The 22,966-nt window shown below is 54.7% G+C and overlaps 1 protein-coding gene across 1 annotated transcript; it reads right to left on the reverse strand.

The window, feature by feature from the left end:
• On the reverse strand, positions 1 to 22,963 carry NDST1 (N-deacetylase and N-sulfotransferase 1). Its single transcript, XM_054036817.1, has 14 exons — positions 22,436 to 22,963; positions 18,949 to 19,431; positions 18,058 to 18,145; positions 16,746 to 16,900; positions 14,629 to 14,814; positions 13,724 to 13,852; positions 12,884 to 13,066; positions 12,124 to 12,220; positions 11,587 to 11,710; positions 10,635 to 10,809; positions 9,983 to 10,153; positions 7,937 to 8,046; positions 5,288 to 5,390; positions 1 to 4,931 (listed from the first exon to the last, which is right to left on the reverse strand). The coding sequence occupies exons 1-14, from the start codon at positions 22,943 to 22,945 to the stop codon at positions 4,812 to 4,814; spliced, it is 2,634 nt and encodes an 877-aa protein (XP_053892792.1). The 5' UTR covers positions 22,946 to 22,963; the 3' UTR covers positions 1 to 4,811.
• Positions 22,964 to 22,966: the final 3 nt, after the last annotated feature.

The following is a 22,966-nucleotide window of genomic DNA, read 5'->3' on the forward strand; positions in this document are numbered from 1 at the left end:
TACGAACAGAGAGCCCCATTTTATTAGCAGTTAGTTCAACAGGACCGTACATTATTAGTGATAAAGAATCTTTGAATACCACCCAAAATGGCTGGGTTCACCAAGATTGAAAGGAGGGGCAAAGACAACTCTGAAATATCCCCTCCTCCCCCAGGAAATACCCACTTCTCCCACCCCCCACCCCCGGGAAATTATACAGAATTTCATGCAAAAATAAAAAACGGGAACCCCCGGGGGGCTCCCTCTTTTGTCAATAACAAAAGGTAAAAGAAGGGTTTAAAAAAGCCCAGCTATGGGGAATCTCTCTCCCCACTCGCTCTCCAGCGCCGCCCAGTGACGGCGCTAGTGATCGACAGAGCAGGTACCATTCCCCTCTCGTAAAGTGCAGGCAAAGCCGCGGGCAGCACTTGGGGACCAGTCCGATGGCTGCTTCTGTCCATACGCACACGGCGAGGTGGTTCGTTCCTAGGGTACCCGTCTCCGCCCCGTTGGCTGCTGGTGGGCAGGAGCACTCAGACACACGTCCCCGCGAGCTAAGCTGAGCCTAAGACACCCAGACGCAATCGGGACAGACTTGCATCAGTGGCTGGAGAAAGCACTTTACGTTCATCCATTCTAGCCTCACAACATCCCTCGAGGGACCATGATCCCGGGCATGCAGGCGGGGAACTGAGGCCCTACTGTGGGATCCTGGCTTTACAAGACACCGTGGGAGTGAGCCTCCCTCCCTCTTGAAAGGCCGAGATATTTTTGCACTGATATTTTTGCTGCCTTTTCCTTCCTGCTGCTGCCAGTCACCAAGGGGTCGGGGAGTCCAGTTCCCCCCTGGCTCCTGGAGAGCCCACAGCAGCGATAGGGGCTGCCTAGGTGCTAAGAGGAGCCTGGGCTCATCGGGCTGTCAGTGCTGCTTCCCCCCTTCCAGCCGGCCCACTCCTACCCCGCTCCCTTCCACCTGGGAAGGTCACAGTTTGCTGCCGTGGTCGCTCCCAGCCCGAGACTGCAGCGTCGCGGAATGAATCCGAGCGGGGGCAGAAGCTGCAGGCTGTTCGTAATACAAGCCTGGGTTGGGGGCTTGCAGAACGGTGACTAAAGGAGAGAGATTAGGTAGGACTGGGCAGTTGTAGGGTGCAGGTGAGGGGGGAAGGGGGGTGCCAGGCAGTCTCTGTCTCTGCATAACCTGATGTTTGTCCACATGTAGCAGAGCAGCAACGAGCCGGCGGATCAGCACTACAGGGCCAGTTGCTGGAGCTAGCGGTTATCTTGGGAGAAAGCAACGGGAAAGGGTCTCGTTTGTTAAACCCCACGGCCCAAGGGGGCGATACTATGCATTGGTGGGCACTGCACACGCACATCGAGGAGGAGGAGAGACCCTTAGAGCAGGGAGCTCTCACGTGGCTGGGATTCCAGCACTCATAACAGAAAGATTAGCATGTGTGTGTATGTGAGCACACGCAGGGGCTTAGACCGACCCATGGCACTAGTGATTTCAAATACGCTACCTGGTGGGGCCCACAAAGCCCCCCAGGCACCAGCCCTGCCTGCCGTTTTGGACTCATGCCCCCAAGCAGCGAGTCCCCGTCTCACCCCACGACCACCGCGGAAGCTCTGCTCTAACCTTAAAACGCCTGTTTGAGCGGAGAAGGCGGAAATCCAAGATGGCAGTGACACTGTTGGGTGTCGTCACGGTAACCCGAAACCTCCTGCAGACCGTTCTTTGGGATCAACGCTCCCCCAAGCCGCAGCACGGTATGTACCTAATCCACACGCACAGGACGGGGCGAGCAACCGGCCTCAGTGGCTGCTGGCGTATGGGCCTGGCTTCACTCCCTCCTTCTTACCGTGCTCAATGAGAGAGAGCGTCCTGCTCGCCTCAACTCAACGCCCACCACTGCAGCAAGGAGAAGCCAGAAGAGAAGACACATGCGGGCAGGGGAAGATGTCCAGGGATCTTCTGCTGTAACTGCAACAAGCAATGGAGCAGAACATGCTGCTTCTCCGCAGCACAGCTCCAGCGGCTGGAAACGGCAACAGGCTGCATAAGAATCATGCTGCATTTCACCGACACCTTCCCCCGCAAAACTAAAGGGGAACGGCCGATCCTGGACTGCCCACGGCTCCTACTCCGGTTGTTCCAAGGGTACGTCTGCACTGGAGCTGAAGGGTGTCATTTTCAGCCCAAGCAGACATACCCACGTGAGCGCTCCTAGCACACTACAAAGAGAAGCTGTGGGAGGAGCTCGCCAGCCTGGGGCCTGGGTGGGATCGGACTCAGCCCACCCTGCCACTTGTGGGTATAGCTCAAGGTCTGCCTGAGCCGGAAACGACACCTTCTGCTCCAGTGCGGACGTACTCAATGCTGCTTAACGGCGATGGGAAGGTGGCTCGGTGCAAAGGAAAAGGCCACGTATAATACCGAGACAAGGGCGGCGTTTGTAAGCTCGAAAGGTGGTCTCTCTCATCAGCAGAAGCTGGTCCAAGAAAAGATATCGCCTTCCCCACCTTGTCTCTCTAATATCCTGGGACTGACACGGCTGCAACAACACCGCATATGTAGAATACCGTCATTGAACAGGGGCTGCAAAGGGAGGCCCCTGACTTCTCTCAGGGGAGCTTAGTGTCTGAGGAGAGGAGGAAGCTTTCGCGTTACTGCAAGTGCCAGAGGGGACGCATGGCACTGATGTTTTAAACAGCATTAGGAATGCACCCCCAGAGAAAGGGGCTGTCCCAGGACGGGGCAGACTCACAGAATCAGAGCCTAGCTGGTAGCAGAGGACAACGCAAGACCATTAGCATGGCCCAGGGACTAGATCTGTGTGGATCTCTCACTCCCCACCATTCCAGCATGGCACCATGAGAGGAAGACAACATGGAACTCAGGGACAGACATGGGGGAAGCCTGAGGGCCTATAGGGGAACCCTGCTTGCTTTTCCCCTCCCACCCAATCTCCTTGCTAGGCTCTCTTCAATGTGAATGTACTCAGTTGCTAACACAGTGACGTCCAGTTGGGGAGATACCCGATGAATTAATCTTAGGCAATTCTTAGCTCTCAAGAGTACTGGGTCCAAGAATCCTGCGCGAGCCCTTGGAACCTGCTCCATGAGACACTGGCATTCACATCATCTTCTACTGTCTCCTCTCTTCATTCCTTGTTGGATGCACCTTCCCCAGCCTAGGCTTCCCAGTCCTCTTTTCCCAACCTCTCTGGAGCAGCGAGATAACAGAACTCGCCCCATTTCACTCCTCCTCCCCAAACTACTACACCCAGGCTCTCCTGGCCCACCATGCAAGCAGTTCATTCAGCCAACAGCACTGTCAGATCAACTCTTTTGGGGTTCTTCCAGCTGGGTCTTCCCTGACCCTGGGCCACCTCCACTCTTAAGTGAGTGATACACCAGCCTGCTTAGGGATCCAGGGCCTTCGCCCAGGAACCAATGGCAACCGTTCTTGGTTAGCATTGCTACCGGCCCCACCCACGCCGGGACAGTTGGGGGCAGAAACTCGCAGGAAACCTCAATACTGAAACACTGGCAGTGAATAGAACTGAGAGAGAGTCAGAGATGGAGCAGCAAGGTACTTATCCCGTCATTAGAAAAAAAATTGTTCATCACTGGTCAGTAGATAGACCAGCCAAGCGCACCGGCTGCCCACCTTCAGGTGTAACAGTGAACGAGACAAAATAAAACCGTAGTATCTCAGGTACAAACTTGTGGCACCAGAAAAACAGAACAAAATTATTAAAATACTTTAGCTTTTAGTATCCAAGAGGTCCAACGTGCTCAGAATCCTTTCGGCCGCTGTTAGTCCAATGTCAGCCCTGCCCGACGTCTGCCCCCTTCTGAGCTGGTGGCTCATATATCAAACCACGTTCCAGTGAGCAGGCTACTGGACAACCTCAGTCTTTTACCACAGAAAACACCACGTATATAAAACGTTGCCACGCGGGAAGGGGGGCAGGGGGCACATTTTTCCTTTGTAACCACTCTGGAACCAGTTCTCAGTTCAGTTCTCTTACCAGATGAGACAGATAGTCATCTGTCAAGCTCCCACCCTTCAATAAAATAAAATACAATAAAATAAAAGGCTGGGGGGAGGGGGAGAATTCATTGGTGACAAACTAAACATTGCCAAGTCTTAAAGTCTTCTTTAAAAAAATCCACAGACCTCTTCCAGCGCTTAGCGCTAGGTCTTGTGGGAACCCAGGACACCCCATTCCTTTATGCTGTCTCACTTCACTTTGTTTGAAACTTGATTGCAGACTTGGGTCGGTGTTTCTGACCGGCCCCTTTGTGCCTCTGACCTCAAACAGCACATCGTGCTCCTGTTCTCCAAGCCAGCTTTGCAAAGAGTTGTCCACATCTTGGAAGGGTGCTCAGCTCCATTAGCTGATGAGGAGAGTCTCAGAGTTGCTGTAATACTATCTTAGACATGGAGAAGTTAACCCCATCCAGGTATGGAGAAGCAGGGAATCTTTGGGGAATCCCCCCTCATCAGGAAATGACATCACAACCCAGGAAGTGACCTCATTGACAGGGACCTCAGAAGACAACAGCTCTTGGGGAATTTGCACTGGGTTTGCAGAGTCAGGCAGTCACACAACTTTAAGGGCCCTCAGAAGAGACAGTTCGCTCCCGTACGCCATACTGATGGCCACATGGGACCTCACTCAAAGACCTTGGCTGAATATTGCTCAGAAATGCTTTTCCCTGGTGGCCTTTCCCTCCCGCTCCTATCTGTTTGGCTTGGTGTTAGATTTGGGATCTTCTTCGTGGGCTCGCGTCACTATTGCTCAGTAAGGCGATGATAGCAGCAGCTACCTAGCGTTCTGGAGTTCCTCCCGCAACCAGGTTGGCAGCGTCTGACCCATTTTGTACAGCAGCTTGGACAGCTCTATATTGTGGTCCCGGTAATAATCCCTCAGGAAGGCTCGTGACTGCAACAGTAAGAGAGGACAGAGATCATCATTAATGGTAATCATTAGCGTGTGCCAGGAACTTGCTGCAGTCAATGCATTAGAGTGCTCCAGCGCTCTGGGATGTGAACCAGACCAGCTTTTCACTATCCACCCACCAACCCCGCCCTTGCGTGCTCAGTATCAAACCAGACTCATGCATGTAAATGCGGTTTTCTAGTGCACTCTGATGTACACGCCCTCCCCCCCCATCCAGTGTTCTGCTGAGACACACAGATGTTCTACTGTTGCTGGGAAACTGTGGTCCTCAGTAGCAGCAAAAAATAGCAAAAGCAAGGCTCATTTAGTGGCAATCATGCGAGGTTTCCAATACTTACATCTGAATCCATCTCTGGGTATTTCCTCCCTTTGCTTTTCCCCAAGCACTTGGTTTTCCCTCCCTCCAGCAGTTGGCACCAGAATCCTTTCTTTGGATCAAACCTACAAGAGGAGAGAAGTGAGCAACATTTATCGAAACATGCCCATGAAAAGGCTTTGTTCCAAGATCCTCAGAGACGGACAGCTCTCCAGGACATGGGTCTGATACTATCAATGCATTCATTGATGACTTGGATAATGGAGTGCAGAGCGTGCTTATAGAATCTGCAGATGACACCAAGCTGGGAGGGGTTGCAAGCACTTTGGAGCCCAGGATCAGAATTCAAAATGACCATGACAAATTGGAGAATTGGTCTCAAATCAACAAGATAAAATTCAATAAAGACAAGTGTAAAGTACTACAGTTAGGAAGGAAAAAAAAAAAATCAAATGCACAGCTACAAAATGGGGAATAACCGGCTAAGCAGCAGTGGTGCTGAAAAGGATCTGGGGGCTACAGTGGGTCACAAATTGAATACGAGTCAACTGTGTGATACTACGGCAAAAAAGGCAGATGCCGCTCAGGGCTGTATTAATAGGAGTTTCATATGTAAGACATGGAAGGGAATTGTCCTGCTCTATTCAGCACGGATGAGGTCTCCGCTGGAATATAGCGTCCCATTCTGGGCACCACACTTTAAGAAAGATATGGACAAACTGGAGAGCGTCCAAAGGAGCGCAACAAAAATGATAAGAGGTTTAGAAAACCTGACCTAGGAGGAAAGGTTGAAAGAATCAGGCATGTTTAGCCTTTAGAAGAGAAGGCTGTGGGGGCACATGAATATGTCTCCAAATATGTAAAAGGTAGTTTATACAGAGGACGTTGAATGATTGTTCTTGTCCTATCTTCAGTGGACACGGAGAAGTAATCGGCTTAGTTTGCAGCAAGGGAGATTTGGGTTAGATATTTAAAAAAAAAAAACAAAAAAACTTTCTAACTATAAGGATAGTTAAGTACTAGAATAGGTTACCAAGGGAGGGTATGGAATCTCCATCACTGGAGGTTTCTAAGAACAGGTTGAACAAACACCTGTCAGAGATGTGTGTGGGATTGGCCTAAATGACCTCTCGAGATCCCTTCCAACCCTACATTTCTAGGATTCTGTGAGATGCTGGCATAAGAACGGCCATACTGGGTCAGACCAATGGTCCATCTAGCCCAGTATCCTGTCTTCTGACAGTGGCCAATTCCAGGTGCCCCGGAGGGAATGAACAGAACAGGTCATCATCAAGTCATCCACCCCTGTCGTCCATTCTCAGCTTCTGGCAATCAAGGGGAAGCCTCATCCTTCTTGCAGACTGTCACTGCACTTTGGTTTGTAATGTTTCACAGCGCTTTACGGGACGCAGCAGTTTGTGTAGACAGCAAGCCAGGTCTGGGGTTAAGTATAGATTTTTACAGGAGCATTGCCCATGGTAACAAAGGCCTGGTCTACACTGGGGGGGGGGGGGGGGGGGGAGGGGGATCGATCTAAGATACGCAACTTCAGCTACAAGAATAGCAACGTATCTTAGATCGACTTAGAGAGAAGTCGACGTATCTTAGATCGACTTACCTCCCATCATCACGGCGCAGGATCGACGGCCGCGGCTCCCCCGTCGACTCCGCTTCCGCCTCTCACCCTGGTGGAGTTCCAGAGTCGACGGGGAGTGCGTTCGGGGATCGATTTATTGTGTCTAGACGAGACGCGATAAAATCGATCCCCGATAGATCGATCGCTACCCGCCGATCCGGCGGGTAGTGAAGACGTACCCTTATGTTTGTAATGGCGTGTTTTAATTTCTTAAACTCTTAATGAAGAGCTCTCCTAAGAAAATTATATTTAAAAAAAAAAAGCTGTCATAAGCTGGGGAGGAATATTCTGTCGATTCTAAGCAGCAGAGGAGGGAAGAGACAATAATAACCCAACCCTACCAAGCATTCCCTTTGGTACAAGGAAAGTTGCCAGACGCAACTTCAGTGTGATCCACCAAACCGCCTCCCGACCCCATTTCTGGCCCTAGTGCAGGCAGCGAACTGCTCAGTTTCTGGGTCTAGAACTTGGGCATGGGTCCGGATGGTCACAGATGGTTCTTCTGCCAACAGCGGTTTCTATTGCATTGCTGTATTTCCAGTGCTAAATACTGCACTGGCCCAACAGAGAATGACAGACCTTCTGTCGAGGTCACAAACGAGAAGCGCAAACGGACGTCCAGCATCTTGGCAAGGAAGGAGCCGACTTCCCTTCCTCTGCTGCAAGATTCTGGCCTGCAGGGAGGGCGCTCACAAGTACTAGTGTCTCAGGAACCGTGTTCAGAAAAGCCATCCAAGCCTCCATGGAAGGCGGCTCAGGGGCTGGTTCTGGCCCCAAGCAAATATGGCTTTGAGTCCTGGGGCAAAATCTTGCCCCACTGAAATCAATGGAAGCTTTGTTGTTGAGGTCAGTGGGGCCAGGATTTCCCCTCTACTGTGGCGCTTATCCGGCTCCACTCTCATTCCCAAAACATCCCCTTGATGGGAAACCTGCCACGGGGAAAGGGCGAGAAAGCCCAATGCTTGGAATGACAGGCCGCAGCCCGGAGGGCCACGCCGGCTGAAGGAGGAAGAGGAGGGTACGAGGAGAACTCACGCCAGGGTTTTATGGTAATCTATGAAGTTCGTCACGCCAAGGAACTTCTGGACTGTATCCATCACTTTGGCTGGTTCTGTTCGGAGCAGCTTGCCATCCAGAACAAGGATCTGCAAGAATAAAAAGAGAGCTGGGGGAGGGGGCGGGTCTAGTCTGGTACCAGCTCCATGCTGGCTTCAAATTGGATCCGTCCCCACCCCCAAGAACAGACAGGTGCCTTGGGCTGCTACAATCTGCCGTAGGTACTTCTATAGCCCCCCAGTGTCCGAGCACCCCACCATCTTTACCCTCAATGCCCCTGACAGGTGGGACAGGACTATTTCTCCCCCCCACGTTACAGATGGGGAGCTGAAGCACAGAGAGGCAAAGTGATTTGCTCAAGGTCACACGGGGCATCTGTGGCAGAGCAGAGAATTCAACCCAGGCTCCTCCAGCCCCAGACTACCACCCTAACCACTAGACACAATCCTTCCTCTCTCCCCTGCGACTGACTCCACTTTCCTCAGCGCTGGCCTGGCCATGGAAGCCACTCGGAAGCTGCCGGTGGCTGAATATGCGGCAGGTGAAACACGTCACACCAGTTCACCAAGCGCGATGCTGATTCTCCATTCAGAGCCTTCAGTGAGCTAGGAGCGAACTATCGCTCAGATGACCCCTCTCTGTCCCACTCCCAGAATACCCCTGTCAGCAGCACTGGACAATGCACAGTCAATGAAGAGTGCTCACCTACAGAGCTCCCTGCTGTAGGAGGAATTCATGGCTTTCCTCCTTTAGCGCACAAGGCAAGGCACAAACCTGCATGAGCTCTTTCAACCGCAGTGACTTTCAGGCCAGACACTTTTCTCTGAAGAACAGAGATATCAGGGCCACAACCCCACCGACGGCGAACCAGAATCTGGCCCAAATTCTCACACTTGTGCGCACAGACCTGCACATTTACAACTGCAGGTGTCCAAGTTAAGAGCATAAAATGTGCGCACACATGGTCATTTAGGTGCCCAACTAGCCGTGTGCACGCACAAATCCTCCGTTTGCACGGGCACATCAAGTGTACAGTGGTGTGCCAACACATCCTTTCCAGAACCACTAACTCTTGTACGCGGTGCAGAGATGGTAGGGTGACCACTGTGCTGTAACTACATCGAGAGCTGCCCGATCACAAGGGATAAATCCGCTACAGAGAGCGCTATGAAGTACAAAGCTTGTGTTATTTTTGTCATGCACTTTGATGCTGCAGTCACAGCCAGAAAGTGTCTGAAGGCCATTCAAGGACATGAAACAGTCCCATAAAACTTTCAACACCATACATTCTGCTGTGCACTTCTTCTGTATTGTGGTGTACTCTCTATGCCCTTTGGTTAGAAGCTCTTTAAAAGGGAGCCCTGCAGTTTGTTTGGCATAGCATACGGTACACACTTGGCAGCCTGGCATAATAGTCCACCAGTGGTACATAGTCATCACCCTCCCATGACCACACTGACTCTGGTTCCTTCCTGCTCTGGACAAGTTTCAGAAATCCATTTTCTGTGACATAATTCCAGTCTTTTAATCCCTTTCCGACTGTCAGAGCTCAAAAGTGGGACTGAAGGCCGAGCTCCTGGAGCCAGATGTGTCTCTGATGGGTTGACACCTCTCTGCACACTTATGCGCTCACACCCCCATTGCACAAACACACACCCCTGCTCCAACGCAATGGATATGAGAGAAGAGACGAGACTAATAAATTCCCTGCCAACTCCACCCCCACGATCTGAGAAACAACCATGGAAACTGGGAGTTGGGCAAAGAGGATGGTTTTGTGCTCTGGGCCATAAACAGTCACAGGTCCCAAAGACATCCTGTTACGCTGAGTTCCGGACCACAGCTTCCCCTAACCAGGGCTGGGTAGAAAGAGGACGTTATTCATGGTCCATGAATCCCACGGTAGCGCTTTGACAATGGACTCTATGCCCAAGCGGCGTATGGCTGTTTTCTCCCCCCACAGAAGGAGTGATCTCCGCACTGCTGTTTGCAATAAGAACACTGCCCGGTTTTTGTCCTTCCTACCTGGTTGGCATGATAGCTGTTCAGCCAGCGCTCAATGTGGGTGGCGTACCAGCCCGGTACCAGGCAGCGGCTCTGTAGCGTCCGGAGCTTCTGAGACGCCCCAGGCCCAGCTGTGATCACCTCGTGGAAAGTGAATTTCAGAGCGACTGGGTCATCGTGAGCTCGCTGGTGCTGTTAACAGCAGCAAACCGGTTTAGTTTCTCAGGCAGCACAACAAAACCCCAGTGGCGTGGCCAGCGTTCCGGGATCTGAGTCCAAGGCTGCGTGTGAGCTCCTGGGAAGTTTCTGAGCGCCAGTGCAGTCACTGGGCTACCAGTGTCTAGCTTGCTGCTTTGCACAGAACGGTGGGATACACCCTGTTCTGTAGGTAACAGCTTACGCCATCCCACACCTAACTCAACACAGCATTGGATCACCTCTTCCTCGGGCACTGGCCTGAGGACGCCAATCTCCTCCGGTGCAGGCCAGGACCCCTGCCATGGCTGCCAACCCGCGGCCATCCTGCAGGACAGTGCAGAGCGTGCCTGACCCAGCACGGGACAGCAGATTCTCCGTTCGCTCAGAGCAGAGTGCCGCACCCCGGCCCGAGTCAACCCCAAGCCGGAGCATAAGGAGCCGCCTTGGGAGAAGCGGCGACAGCCGAGCAGCTCACCTGGTACCAGGAGTAGGCCCGGTCTGCAGGGTTGATGAGGATGGTGATGACCTTGGCCTTGGAGAGCAGTGCGGCCGCCCGCCTGGGGGCCGTTTCCGAGTCAAAGTAATTGGCGCTCTTCTCGAAGTAGAAGTCGGAGGTGGTGTTGGAGGGGATGGGGAAGAATTCCATGTACCTGCAGGGAGGTCGCTGCATGAGGCGGGGGAAGAGAGGGCACCCGGGGAGGGCGACAGAGAAATACACCTGGCCCCCTGCCCTGGAGACAATGGAGGCCAACTATTGTATATCAAGTGTTCTATAGTCAGGATCCAGCACACGCTACCGATCACCTCCCGCAGCTGCCCCGAACAGCCACCTCATGTCTGACCACGAGCAGTCTAGGGCTCTGGCTCCAGCATGTGGGGAAGATCCTGTCTACACTACAGATCGGAACACTGATGGAATTGGTTCAGGGGACAAGTGTGCTGTGACCAGGACCCAGGGCTCTACTGTACATGCGTAGATCAGCCCCCCCGGCCAAATGCAGCTCGGAGCCTCACACAATGGAACGAGGGCTCCCTGGAAGGGGTCCGGCCATAAAACGCAGTTTAACTGCCCTCTGTGATGGTATGTTGGCACCGGGCACGCCCTCTTCCACCACTCACTGGCCACTGCACGATTCAGAAGGGGGCAGAGGTTCGAGTACGTGCCGGCTGCAGGCCCAGCATAGGCGGATAACTGGGCGTGTTTGTTAAGATGCTCTGCAGAGGGATCTAGTCACCTTACTGACTAGGTGTCTAGTGGCAACGGACAGTCTGCTAGGGGAATTCTGGACTCCTGCCCTCACATGTTGGTCCCAGGCCCCGGAGTCACATGGCAAACCCCGTGCACAGCTCTTCACGAAGCTTGCAGCTTCCCCCACCCCCAGTACACCCGGGGACCCCGGCGCGGGGTAGCATGAAAGAAGGCCTACCAGTCAATGCCCTTGTGATAATTGTGTCCGTTGAAGAACTGGATCTCCTCGAAAGTCTCCGAGCTGGGGTAGTTGCTGCTCAGGTCCGGGTGCATCCCCAGGAACAGATAGAGGGCTGTCGTCCCTTTAAATGGAAAGGAAGCAGAGCAGAGGTTGGGGGCGCAGCATTGACCACCCTGCGCCTTAGCGAACCAGACAACGTTCCCTCCCTTCTTTGCCACAGGCTGCCCCATGCATGGCCGTTCGGGGCATCCAGTTCAGGTTCCCACTCCAGCCCGGCATAGGTAGGGTTTGCCGACCTCCGAGGAAGAGATGGAGGTTCTAGGACCCAGCTAGAGGAACAATACCAGCTCAGATCTGCCCTGGTAGGCAGAATGCAGGGAGGCACCGGATGGAGAACCAGACAATCCCCTGAATAAAGAGAAATGACAACTGGTTCGATAGCACAGCTGAAACGGCGATGCGCGTGCTGGTATCAGCTGCGTTGTCTTTCACTGGTTCTGTGCTGCGCAGCTCGATGGAGGGGAACTGTAGTACCTGTTTTTTGAGGTCCGATGATGAGAAGCTTTGGGAACCGGTCACATGTCTTTTCTTTGGACCAAATGTCCTTATGCCGCTTGTCCTCACAGGGATCCTGAAACACAGGAGTAAGAGGATTGAGGAAGTGCAACCTGGGGGCGTCTGGGAGGAGAGGCCTCGATGCCCCATATGCCTTTAATAAATACAGTGAAGACTACCTGTTCTCACTGATGATGGGTGCCAAGGCTGTGATGAGGAGGGAGAGCCAGAGGCTGCTGGAAGGTCAGCATGGAGCTGAAACCCCTACAGCTAACAAGCAGGCAAGCGTTGTCCAGCAGATAGAGCATTGGACTAGGAGTCAGGAGTTCTGGCCTCTACTCCCATCTCTGCCACTGGCCTGCTGGGTGACCTTGGTCGAGTGACTTCCCTGCTCTATGCCTCAGTTTCCCTGCCGTAAAATGGGGTTACCCTCCTTTGTAAAGAGCTTTGAGCTCCATGGATATGTAGAATCTGAGTGTTATTATCACAGACCCTTTGCTGCACCCATGTTGTGAGCCCTGGGACAGGGATATGGTCATGAGCAGAACAGTGTCTTGTCCATCCTGGCATGGATTCTCACTTAGGAGGAAGGCAGTAGGTGAGCAGAACCTTGCCAAATTCACTCACAATAGAACCAAATCCAGCCCTGTTTGCGCCTGGTGCGGTCCCCAATTCCCTGGCAGGCCTGGGCCTCCTGTCCCCCATTCAAGCCAGACAGCCTGGCAGTGGAGCTCTGTACCTGCCACAGTGGATCCTTCTCCTCGGAGAAGATCTGGAAGTATTTCTGCGCCAGCTGCATGGGCGGCAGCGTCTGCAGCTTCAGGTTGGTCCAGGAGCCGAGGAAGCGAACCAGGTGTTTGAAGGTGTACAAACCCAGGCGGTCGTTGCCGTAATTGGACAGATGGGTCATGAAGATACTGATCTGGAATGGAGCAGCAAGACGACAGGACAGGCGTTAGTCAGCGCTCTGAGTCCATCTCAGGACAACTGTAGTTTGCACGTTGGTGAGGTTCTCAACACTGGGGAGTCCTGGGCCCAGCTCTGAACTGGGAGGAACAAACAGGGACTGGTGCAGATGAAAAAGTTGCGGGACCCCGGACGTGTAACACACCCATTAGGAGAGCAAGGTCTCTGTCCTCCTCTCGCGGCTGCTTCACATCACAGCTACCAGCCTTAGCTCAAGCAGTGGCGTTTCGTGCTTTTAGTACTGAATGTCCCTGGGTCAGACCCTGCTGCCAGCCCGAGCAGGGTCAGTTATGGATGGACCTGAGCCCCCCAATCTGGGGAGGAAAAGGCATGCAGGAGACTGGGACTCTGTCTGGTCTCTGACTCTCACTTTTGAGACCAGGAGTGTTTGGGAGTGCTGCAGAGGCCGCCTTTACATCACTCTGTGGCCAGCCCAATTTGAGGGCCAACATATTAGGCTCTTGGAGGAGACCCTGCCCAGCCTCGACCACAGGCTGAGAGCCCCTGGCCATTGGAGTCACAGGGAAACTCATCTACCCCAGCCGAGGGGACAGTCCGAGTGCGCCAAGGGGCCGTTCCAAGCCCTGCAGAGTACTCGGAGGGCAGCACTCACAGGGTTAAGTAGCACAGTCAGGAACAGCTCCCCTCCATTGATGATCTTGTCCAGTTCACTGGAGCCGCCAGGGTATTCGTTATAGAAGATGGTGTGCGTGAACAAGCCACAGGTCTGCCGCGGGAGTACCTGGGGACAGAGAGGAGTCAGAGCAGGAAGGAATCGCGCAGCCTGCTCCAGAAATCCAGCTCCGGTGCTCCTTCCTCACCATGCCAAACTAAGGGGCGATCCGCCGGGGTCAACCTGCCAGGTATTAGCACTGGCCTCGACATCACCCGGGAACCCCCCGACGAGATTCTTCTACTCAGAAGGGACGGAGCTGGGCTGCTCCAACCCCCTTTGGGGAGGGGGAATTTCTCCTGACCTCTGAACCACACACGCACCTATTGCCGGGGGGGTCTTTTGGGATCGGATACCCCTCGATCTTCCAGGGATGCTGGGAAATCATGACCATGATCTCCCGAAAGAAAGGGCGGCTCTGTAGCAAAGGGACTTAGCAGCAGCAGCAGTTGCCGCCACGCCTAGCAGGGTGCTGGGGACACTGCAGAGGTGACTCGGTCCGCAGCAGTCAGGCGGGTCTCGTTTCTCCTGCTGACCGAGCCACACCGGTGCATTTAGCCCACCCTGCCAAATCCACCTGCACCGGCCTCGGTGCTGAAACAGCCATGGAGGGAGTGCTTTGCGACAGTGGCGATGGATTAGGCTGGGGTTGAGATGAAGCCCAAAGAGATGCTCACAGCTGAGAGTCACTGCTGGGCAATGTTCAAACCGGTGACTTAGTGGCGTAGAGTTCCATGTCTTAGCGGGAATCCTCTGAGCCAGCCGGGCTGGCAGCCCAGCTGATTGTGGGAGGTTTAGGGCAGGGAGTGGCCCAAGGAATAGCCCCGATGCCCCGTTTCACCTACCATGATCCCATTGTGGACAAAGCCCCGGCGGTAGCGGGCTGGTTTCAGGTGGGGATACTCCTCCGTGCTCGTGACTTTGATCGCCCAAACCTGCTTCCACGCTTCGTACAGCTGCACGTGGACGGGGTACACGCCAGAGTGGTGGGGTGCCACGGCGTACCCCATGTCGGTGGGGATGCCATGCTCCTGATGGGAGAGGAGAGGGAAGGTGACTGCGCTAAGCTACAGAATCGGTGAGCTACAAACGACCCAAAGGAAACTTAATGGGCCTCAGTGGAGCTCTTCCATGGACAGATGCATCACTCCAGGTTTTGCTTTAATAGGGTTGGATTAGCAAGAAAGAGAGGCCGAATTCTCAATTCTAGCGCCTGGGGAGCATGGTTCCTTGCTGTGTCCAGAACGGTGGAGGTGAGTATCCATGAAGGGGAGAGCCAGCCCCAGCGAGAGCCAGGTACGCTGCAGGGAGGCACTGCACAGTCCGACCGTACACGGCCCTGCCAATGCACCTCAGTCATGCCCTGCTACTCCAAGGCTGTCAGCTGGGCCATACTAAGCAATGCAACAAGTATCCCCCAGGCTGGGGCTGCCAAGTCATCGCACTGATGATCCAAGCTGGGCTGGAACAGTGATGGGCAAAACTCCCGTTGGGTGGGAGAGCACAGTGCTTAGCTGAACCCCTCGGGTTTTGGCACAAGGTTCAGGTTCAGCTGAGGCATGAGAGGTGGTTTGCTAGTTATCAGAACCAGTGTGACCAGCCTTAGTTCGGATCCAGAACGGCAGAAGCAGAAAGGCTAGCGTGTTAACACAATGGGCCACTGGAAACTTTAGAACCCTTTGGGCGTGGGGGTGTATTCACTCCCCACATAAAATGTTATTTGTCGCTTCTCACCACATGCCTCCCTCCACCCACACAAAAGGGTGTCGATGTTTTATAGGTTGCAGAAGTTCTCTCCAAACATAGAGCACAGGCACTACCAGACTGGATCAGACCCATGGTCCATCTAGGCCAGGATCCTGTCTGTGACACTGGCCTGTACGTCAGATGCTCCAGAGGAAGATATAAAATACCCGGAGTATATCTGGCTATTGCTGGCTCCCCTCTAGGCTTGAAATCAAGCTCCTAACCCAAGTTAAAAGCTGAGTTGCTACGTTTTAACCCGAGTTAGCTCACCCTTTTGCTGTGCAGATGTACCCTTAGTGGGTAGCTGATGCCCTGAGGGGGGGTGTGGGTGGGTGGGTGGGTGTGTGTGTGTGTGTGTGTGTGTGTGTGTGTGTGTGTGTGTGTGTGTGTGTGTGTGTGTGTGTGTGTGTGGTACAATCCATACTGTAGATGCAGTTATACCAGTATAAAAGTGCTTACAACAGGCAGTATGGCTTGTTCCCTGGAAATTTGCTATACTGGTACAAGGCACCTTTATATCAATATAAATGCGTCCACACTGGGACGGGGTTTGTACTGGTGTAACTATATTGGCATAGTTAAAGTAGTACAACTTGTGTGCAGACATGTCCTTTGGCTTAAGTAAGCACCTTTGGAACTCTCTGCCACATGATAGCTATGTATGGGATTAAAACACACAGGGGCAGCCTTCTTGAGGCCACTCACGTTTCATATCATCTTTGACCTGATCTTTTTAGTCACTTCCTGCTGCTACTCAGCCCCCAACGCAGGAGCAGAGAGAGAGAGAAGTACGAGGAAACCTATCTTAGCATCCTGCCTAGGGAGCCAGTTAAACTGCATTTCTGGTAGGAGACGGAGAACTAAAGGTCAAACAAAACTTTATTCAAAGTCACTTGGGGGTCTTTTAAAGAGGTGCCAGAGGATTCAGTGCTGAGAGCGTCCTCATGAGGTTTTACTGCACAGACACAGCAGGACGGAGGAGAAGGGGGAGGACAGGGGGTGAAAACTGGAGGAGAGAGAGATGACGAAGCAAACTCCTGCTGCTCTTATGCAGCCTTCTTCCTCCTGCTCCCCACAGAATGAGAGCTCAGTCTGAGAACGCAGGAGGAGAGGCACAAGACTGGGTGGGGAGAGGGTTTAAGATGTCATCTTTAACTCCCCAGCCCAGCAAGCATCCCCCACGGCTAAATACCCCCCCAGCTGGCATCTTACTCACGACAGCGAATTTCTTGTTCATGGTCATTTGCTCCGCTAGTACCGACTGGTTGTGGAAGAGGTGAGGCTGCATGTGACTCCACATGTGTGGGAACCACCAGAACTCCTTCACGTACGACAGCAACAGGTCGTCTCCTTCGTCTTCAGCGTCCGTGCCTGCCGGGGCCAAACCACCATCAGCAGCAGCCCTACCGTGCTAAAGCCAAAGAACTCAAGCCCGGCTCACGCGAGAGCCTGAATGCCCGGCCTCAGGTGGGGTATGGGATCGCAAAGGGGGGGAGGCATGTCTCGGACTGCCATCCTGAAATCCAACAGGCAGCGAAAAGCTCAGACAGGACCTTACACTGCTCTCTGCTGCTGCTTGGACCCCTGGAGGGCCAGTGGAAAGGAGCAGCAGCGCGAGAACCCCGGGGGCACTGCTGTCATTCTGGAGTGGATCCTTATCTTTACAGTGACCAAAGGTATGTTTGGGGCTTGGCCACCTTTGCTAGCCCTGCCTCTGAGAGCAGGGAGAAATCTGGCTCTTCAGCCACCCAGTAGCTCGGAAGGTCCTGAGCTCATCCCAGATGGGCTCTGGTGAGGGCATAAGCCACTAGAGCGGAGCACGAGTCCCCAGCCCCCCAAGATGGACCAGCCTCATATTGTTACGTTGCTGAAGACGGGATATTGTTAACAGGTTCGAGCCTCTATCGAAGCCTCTGTTTAGGTTTCACGTTCAGCTGGCATCGCGGCCTATTGCCCGCTGCCCAGGGGAAACTACTGCTGAACATGGTGACTCTGCGACTGTACTCACATGGCCTGTAACCTCAGCAATTCAGCGAGGCACGTGCCAGACGTGCCAGGAAGGCAAGAGAGCCCGAGCCCAGCGGGGTGGGCCTGGCTTCTCACCCTGCCACTGGCCAAGGTCCTTGCTTTCTCTCGGGCTGTAAAACGGGGCTAATGGTGGGAAGTACTCTGCCATCCGCGGCTCGACAACACCAGAGCAGCCCTAGGGATTCTTATTGGCCAAACCCAGCAAACGCCTTTGCCAGCTAATGCCTCGAGTTCTGCTCGTTTGGTTTTCCAGAGGAGAGACTAAAGGGGCAGAGCCCCCTTCTCTCAAGCTCCTCCCATGATACAACACTGCAGAGGCCTGCGTCTCTGGGACAGAGAGCGCTCTGGGAAGGGGCGTTCTACAGCTGCCATCTCCGTCGTCCCCGACGACCGGGGACGGAGCGGTTTTTAAGCTGCGCAGGATAGATATCGCAGCTCAGCCAGCTCCGAAATGGAGAGGGCCAGTGCGGGCCTATGGAGGCAAAGCTGCCCTGCCTCACCTGTGTGGAAGAATTTCCCTGAGTAGCCCAGGTTGAAGGTGAAGTTGGGGATGTGGGTGCGCAGTTCATTCTGAGTGTTAAACAGAGCCTGTGGCGTGGAGAGAGACACATCATTAGTACCCGACACATCATCACGCAGTCACCCGCACCTTTGGCACACTGGGGTCGGGAGTCACGTGTGCGACCTCTGCTTCGTGTACTCTAGCAACAGCACTCCCACGGAAGGGCTCACACCCCCAGCTGATGCTCTGAGGGCACTAGAGCCTACACGTCAGTTCACTAGGACCACAAATCGTGCACCGGCGTCCCAGACACACCCCCAGCCCTTGCTCCAAGCTCATGCACCAGCATCCCAGACACACCCCCAGCCCCTTGCTCCATGCACCAGTGCCCCAGACACACCCCCAGCCCTTGCTCTGTGCACCAGCATCCCAGACACACCCCCAGCCCCTTGCTCCATGCACCAGTGCTCCAGACACACCCCCAGCCCTTGCTCCATGCACCAGTGCCCCAGACACACCCCCAGCCCTTGCTCTGTGCACCAGCATCCCAGACACACCCCCAGCCCCTTGCTCCATGCACCAGTGCTCCAGACACACCCCCAGCCCTTGCTCTGTGCACCAGCATCCCAGACACACCCCCAGCCCTTGCTCCATGCACCAGTGCCCCAGACACACCCCCAGCCCTTGCTCTGTGCACCAGCATCCCAGACACACCCCCAGCCCTTGCTCCAAGAAGAATGGGATTTATGCACCTGTGTCCCAGACACACCCCCAGCCCTTGCTCCGAGCACAATGGGATCTGTACCCAAGTGCACTAAGGCCAGGGATCCCTAGTCACATCAGAATCCCGCCCCGAGAGCACTGGCTGGCTGAGCTGGGACAGTGGTACCTTTACGTCTTCGACCTTCATGCGAGTGCCTTCCTTGCCCACGAAGATGTCATCGATGTCCACCAGGAGGTAGCGGTCGAGGGGAAGGGAGAGCCTCTTGCCGGTCAGGAAGGAGACGGCATCCACGAAAACCAGCTTGTGCAGCCAGAAGTTGAGGTTGTTCCCGAAGAGGACTCTCTGGATGCCGTCGTGCAGGCCCAGGTCCTGCACCACGGTGGTGTGCAGCGCAGCATCGACGCTCATGTGCGGGATGGACTCTGCTGACTTGGTCTTGGCCAGGAGTACCGGCTCGTAGGTGGAATGGTTGGACTGGAAGACGGTCCAGTCCTCTCCTGGAAGCAGGCCCTTCTCCACCTCGCTGGGGCGCGTGATGTACAGGAGCGGGGATTTGGGGTTGATGCTGCAGTCCTTCAGCCCGAGGTTGGAGTGGAGAAAGAGTGGGAAGCCCTTCAGCTGAGCACTCAGCAAACTGTTCTCGTTGGCCTGCCAGGGGAGAGCCCGCGGACTGAATGAGAAAGGCCTCAGAGGGAGAGGAGAGGGGCAGGCTGCACCATGGCATTTAAAAGTGTGCAACTCACATTCCCATGCCTCCCTTGCAGCACCCTGCATGCCGCTCCCCCACGCTCCCCTTTGGCTGATCCAGGCCACTGCTGTGCTCAGAAGCAAGTCGTACCCAGACTGCATCACCTGGACAGGTAGAGGCAGCAATGCAGGGCCAACGGGAGGGTGGGGGGACGGTTTGGTCAGATCCAGAGGGGGGCGGGCAGGACAAGCTGAAGGAACACGAGCTGGGGAAGCAGGAAAGGCAGCACATCACAAGCTGCTTCCCAGCAACCCCCTTAGAAGCAGCACTTGGGGAACCCCCTGGATTCACACACTCAGGCTCTGAGCACAATAGCAGCCACACGCTACACAGCATGGCCTGTCACGCAGCTGGGGCACCAAACCTAGAGTGTTGAGCCTACCCCTAAAACTGAGAGCCCCCCTTCCTGTTGCACCCTGCACCTCCCAGGCCTGCTGGACTCTGACCCCTGCACACCCCACTGTTCTGAGCGGGGAGAAGATTTCCAGGGGGAGGGCTGTTGTACAGACACATTGCCCCGACATTTAAGCTTCTCTCCCTTGCCAGGTTTTAGCGCTCTCTATGTGGATGGAGGATCCCAAATAGGATCCCATTGGCTCGTCAGACAAACTGAGCCGCAGACCATTAGAAAGCAGGTAGCAGAACTGCGGGACAAGGCGTTTGATAAACCCCACAGATTCAGCAGCCGCTCCCACGCCGGGATCTCGGCAGGGGGAGTTTTCCAGCGCGCAGCTCGCCGAGTTCCTGGACAGTCCGATCTGGGGAATGCGAACGCTGGGGACAGCTCAGCCCTGCAGCTGGGCTGCCTGTTCCACACCATTCACACCCACATGGGGTCTGGAGCCCGTCCATCTGCACACGAGCTGCTAACTGAAACCAAGAGCTGCGCGCCTGAAGGGCTGCTCCAGAGGCGTCTCTGCCCAGCTGGGCGGGCGGGGCTGGTTTGTCCCCCAGCCCCGGCGTCCTTGGACAGCAGAGGCTGGGAGTGCTACGAAGGGGCATGCCTTGCTGCTAGGGTGCGGGGACGCCAATCGTCCCACTCAACAACGGCCCTCGCTGCTCAGCAGGGGAAGGCTCCTCCATCGAAGGGGCGTTGGGGTCGACAGGAGGCCACTGGGCGTGTGAGGAGAGCGGAGAGTCCCCTCCGCGGGCTGGGAGCACATCTGGAATGCTGACGGCCTCGCTCCACGGGTGGGCCCAGCCCGCCCGCATCCTGCCTGCACTCCCGGCCCCGCAGAGTCTTCCCAAAACAGCTGCGCCGGTGGACGCAGGCCAGCAGCCCCCGGGGCTGGTATTTTATATTTAGCCTATTGGTTTCATAGGCAGCAAGGGGGTTCCTCTACCGCTGGCCCTGAGGTTGAATACACCGCCTAGCGTCTGCTCCCATTCCTCTCCTCTGGCCAGCAACAGCTCGGCCAAAGGGCCCGGGGGCTTTACAGCACTCCCGGGTGAAGGGTCTCTACATCTCAGGGGTCATTGCTTAAAACGTGGCTCATCAGCTACTTATTTAGGATCTTCTGGGGGGGTCAATGCTGGACCAAATTCTCTCTGGTGTAAACAGGTGAATCCAGAGTGACCCGATGTCCCGATGTTACAGGGACAGTCCCGATATTCGGGGCTTTGTCTTATATAGGCGCCTATTCCCCCCACCCCCATCCCCATTTTTCACAATTACTATCTGGTCACCCTAGGTGTATCTGCATTAGCTTCAGTGAGGTGCCTCTTGTTCCCAGCAGCAGAGGGCTGGGTTCTCTGTCTGCTCACAGGGATTTATTATGTCCTGAAATTCAGTCCAAGCGGCTGGACTCTGCCCAGTTTGCTCCAGCTCCCCTCACTGCCTGAAGTTGGGAAATCCTAGTTACACACAGAAGAACACGAAATCAGAGGCACCCCAGAACCGGAGCTTGGTGTGAACAGAAAAGGGTTCCCAGTGCCACTTTGTCCCCAGAGAACCCAGCTGTGCTTCCCAAACATCTGGAACAGAAGGAAACAGCACATCGCTTCTACTGGGAAGGCCAAGTCCCCCGCTCCTGCCCGTGAGCTCGCCAAGCTGACTGAAATCCAAGAGACAGAAAGCAAGAGCAATACTCAAAGGATCACAGGACAGACCCAGCTAACTTTGTCCTTGATACATGACCCCCTTGCAGACCAAAAGGAGACGCCTCTCCCAGCTCTCTGATCAGAAAACGGGCAGACAGCTCCCAGGGACCATCCCATCTCCCTATGCTGTCACCAGCGGAGCTAGAGAAGATGGCAGCAGCGTACCCTCACCCTGACACGGGTGGGTCTGTAAATCCACACTTGGCACCAGTTGAAAGCACAGCCCTGGGTTTATTAGGCCCCTGAGGGCGACACCTAAAACAAAGCAGCAGTCCTCATGGAGCATGCCCAGAGCGCACGCTGGAGGGGCCTGCTGCTCATGTGATCCTTCCTGTGAGCAAACCACAATGATCTCCGGTCAGCTGGGAGTCTGTTAATCACACAACAAATGCACAGGGCCCAGTAAGGCCTGGGAAGAACTTCTGCTAGTGGAACAGTTTGATGGGTCAATCCCAGGTCACGGAGAAGGTCTCCATCTACTTCTCCATCTATTTAACCCACCCCTTTAGCAAGGCACTCTCCCTCAGAGCTCTGCCATCAGCTGCCTAGCTTAGCAGGGCTGGACCTAACTCCTCCCACGGCCAATCAACTGACTACGCCTCAGTGACTCATCTCTGGAGAGCAATGTGACGGGACCCCAGCCGAGATTTCCAGTTACGCGAGGCAGGGGACCCAGCACAGAAACAGACCCTGGATACCTCCCAAAGAGCTTGTCTCTGGCCACCTTGCCCTGCACGGAGAGCCTGGTTGGCCTTTTGTCTCCCCGGATGGCCCCTTCCATCCCCGAGCTGCGTCCCCATGTACCTTGAAGAAGCCAACAACCCCCACGCCGTACTCCACGCAGTACTTATCCAAGAGCTCCCGGTTCCAGGCGTCCAAGTTCACATACTTGAGGATGTTCTCGTAAATGATGAGCGCGAAGCGTCCCCGATCCTTGTCGGTCAGGGTGGGCATGTCCCCCTTCCCGGGGGCAATCTCTGTCCGGTATTTGAAGCGGCTGGATTCCAAGATGGCAATGATCTCCTGGCCCAGCTGAGAGTACAGGCTTTCCACGAACACCAGCACCAAGGGGTCCGTGCGGGATGAATCGGCCACCTTGAGAGGCTTCAAGGGGAGCAGGCGGGAAGGGGCAATCTTGGGTTCGTCGCAGTCTGGGCCTGGGACCTCCCCGGAGGGTTCCAGGCCCCTCTTCCACCCATATAAATAATAAGCCGAGATGAAAACACTGAGCAGGCAGAAGGCAAAGAGCAGGAGAAGCACCACCTGAGGAGACACCTGTCGGAAACCCCTCCGGAGCCTCCCCAGCACGGTCATCCTTGCTTCCAAGAAGCCACT

This window comes from Malaclemys terrapin, chromosome 8, assembly GCF_027887155.1.
Source record: "Malaclemys terrapin pileata isolate rMalTer1 chromosome 8, rMalTer1.hap1, whole genome shotgun sequence".
Lineage (NCBI taxonomy): Eukaryota > Metazoa > Chordata > Testudines > Emydidae > Malaclemys > Malaclemys terrapin.

Bases quoted from the DNA above. Each gene is read 5' to 3' on its own strand.
- NDST1 (XM_054036817.1), bottom strand. From the start codon at position 22,945: ATGACCGTGCTGGGGAGGCTCCGGAGGGGTTTCCGACAGGTGTCTCCT. The intron at 16,901-18,057 runs GTGAGGCAGGGC...TGGCCCCGGCAG, and splicing joins AGGGAAATTCTTCCACACAG to GCACGGACGCTGAAGACGAA. The intron at 10,810-11,586 runs GTAGGCCTTCTT...ACCTCCCTGCAG, and splicing joins TATCACAAGGGCATTGACTG to GTACATGGAATTCTTCCCCA.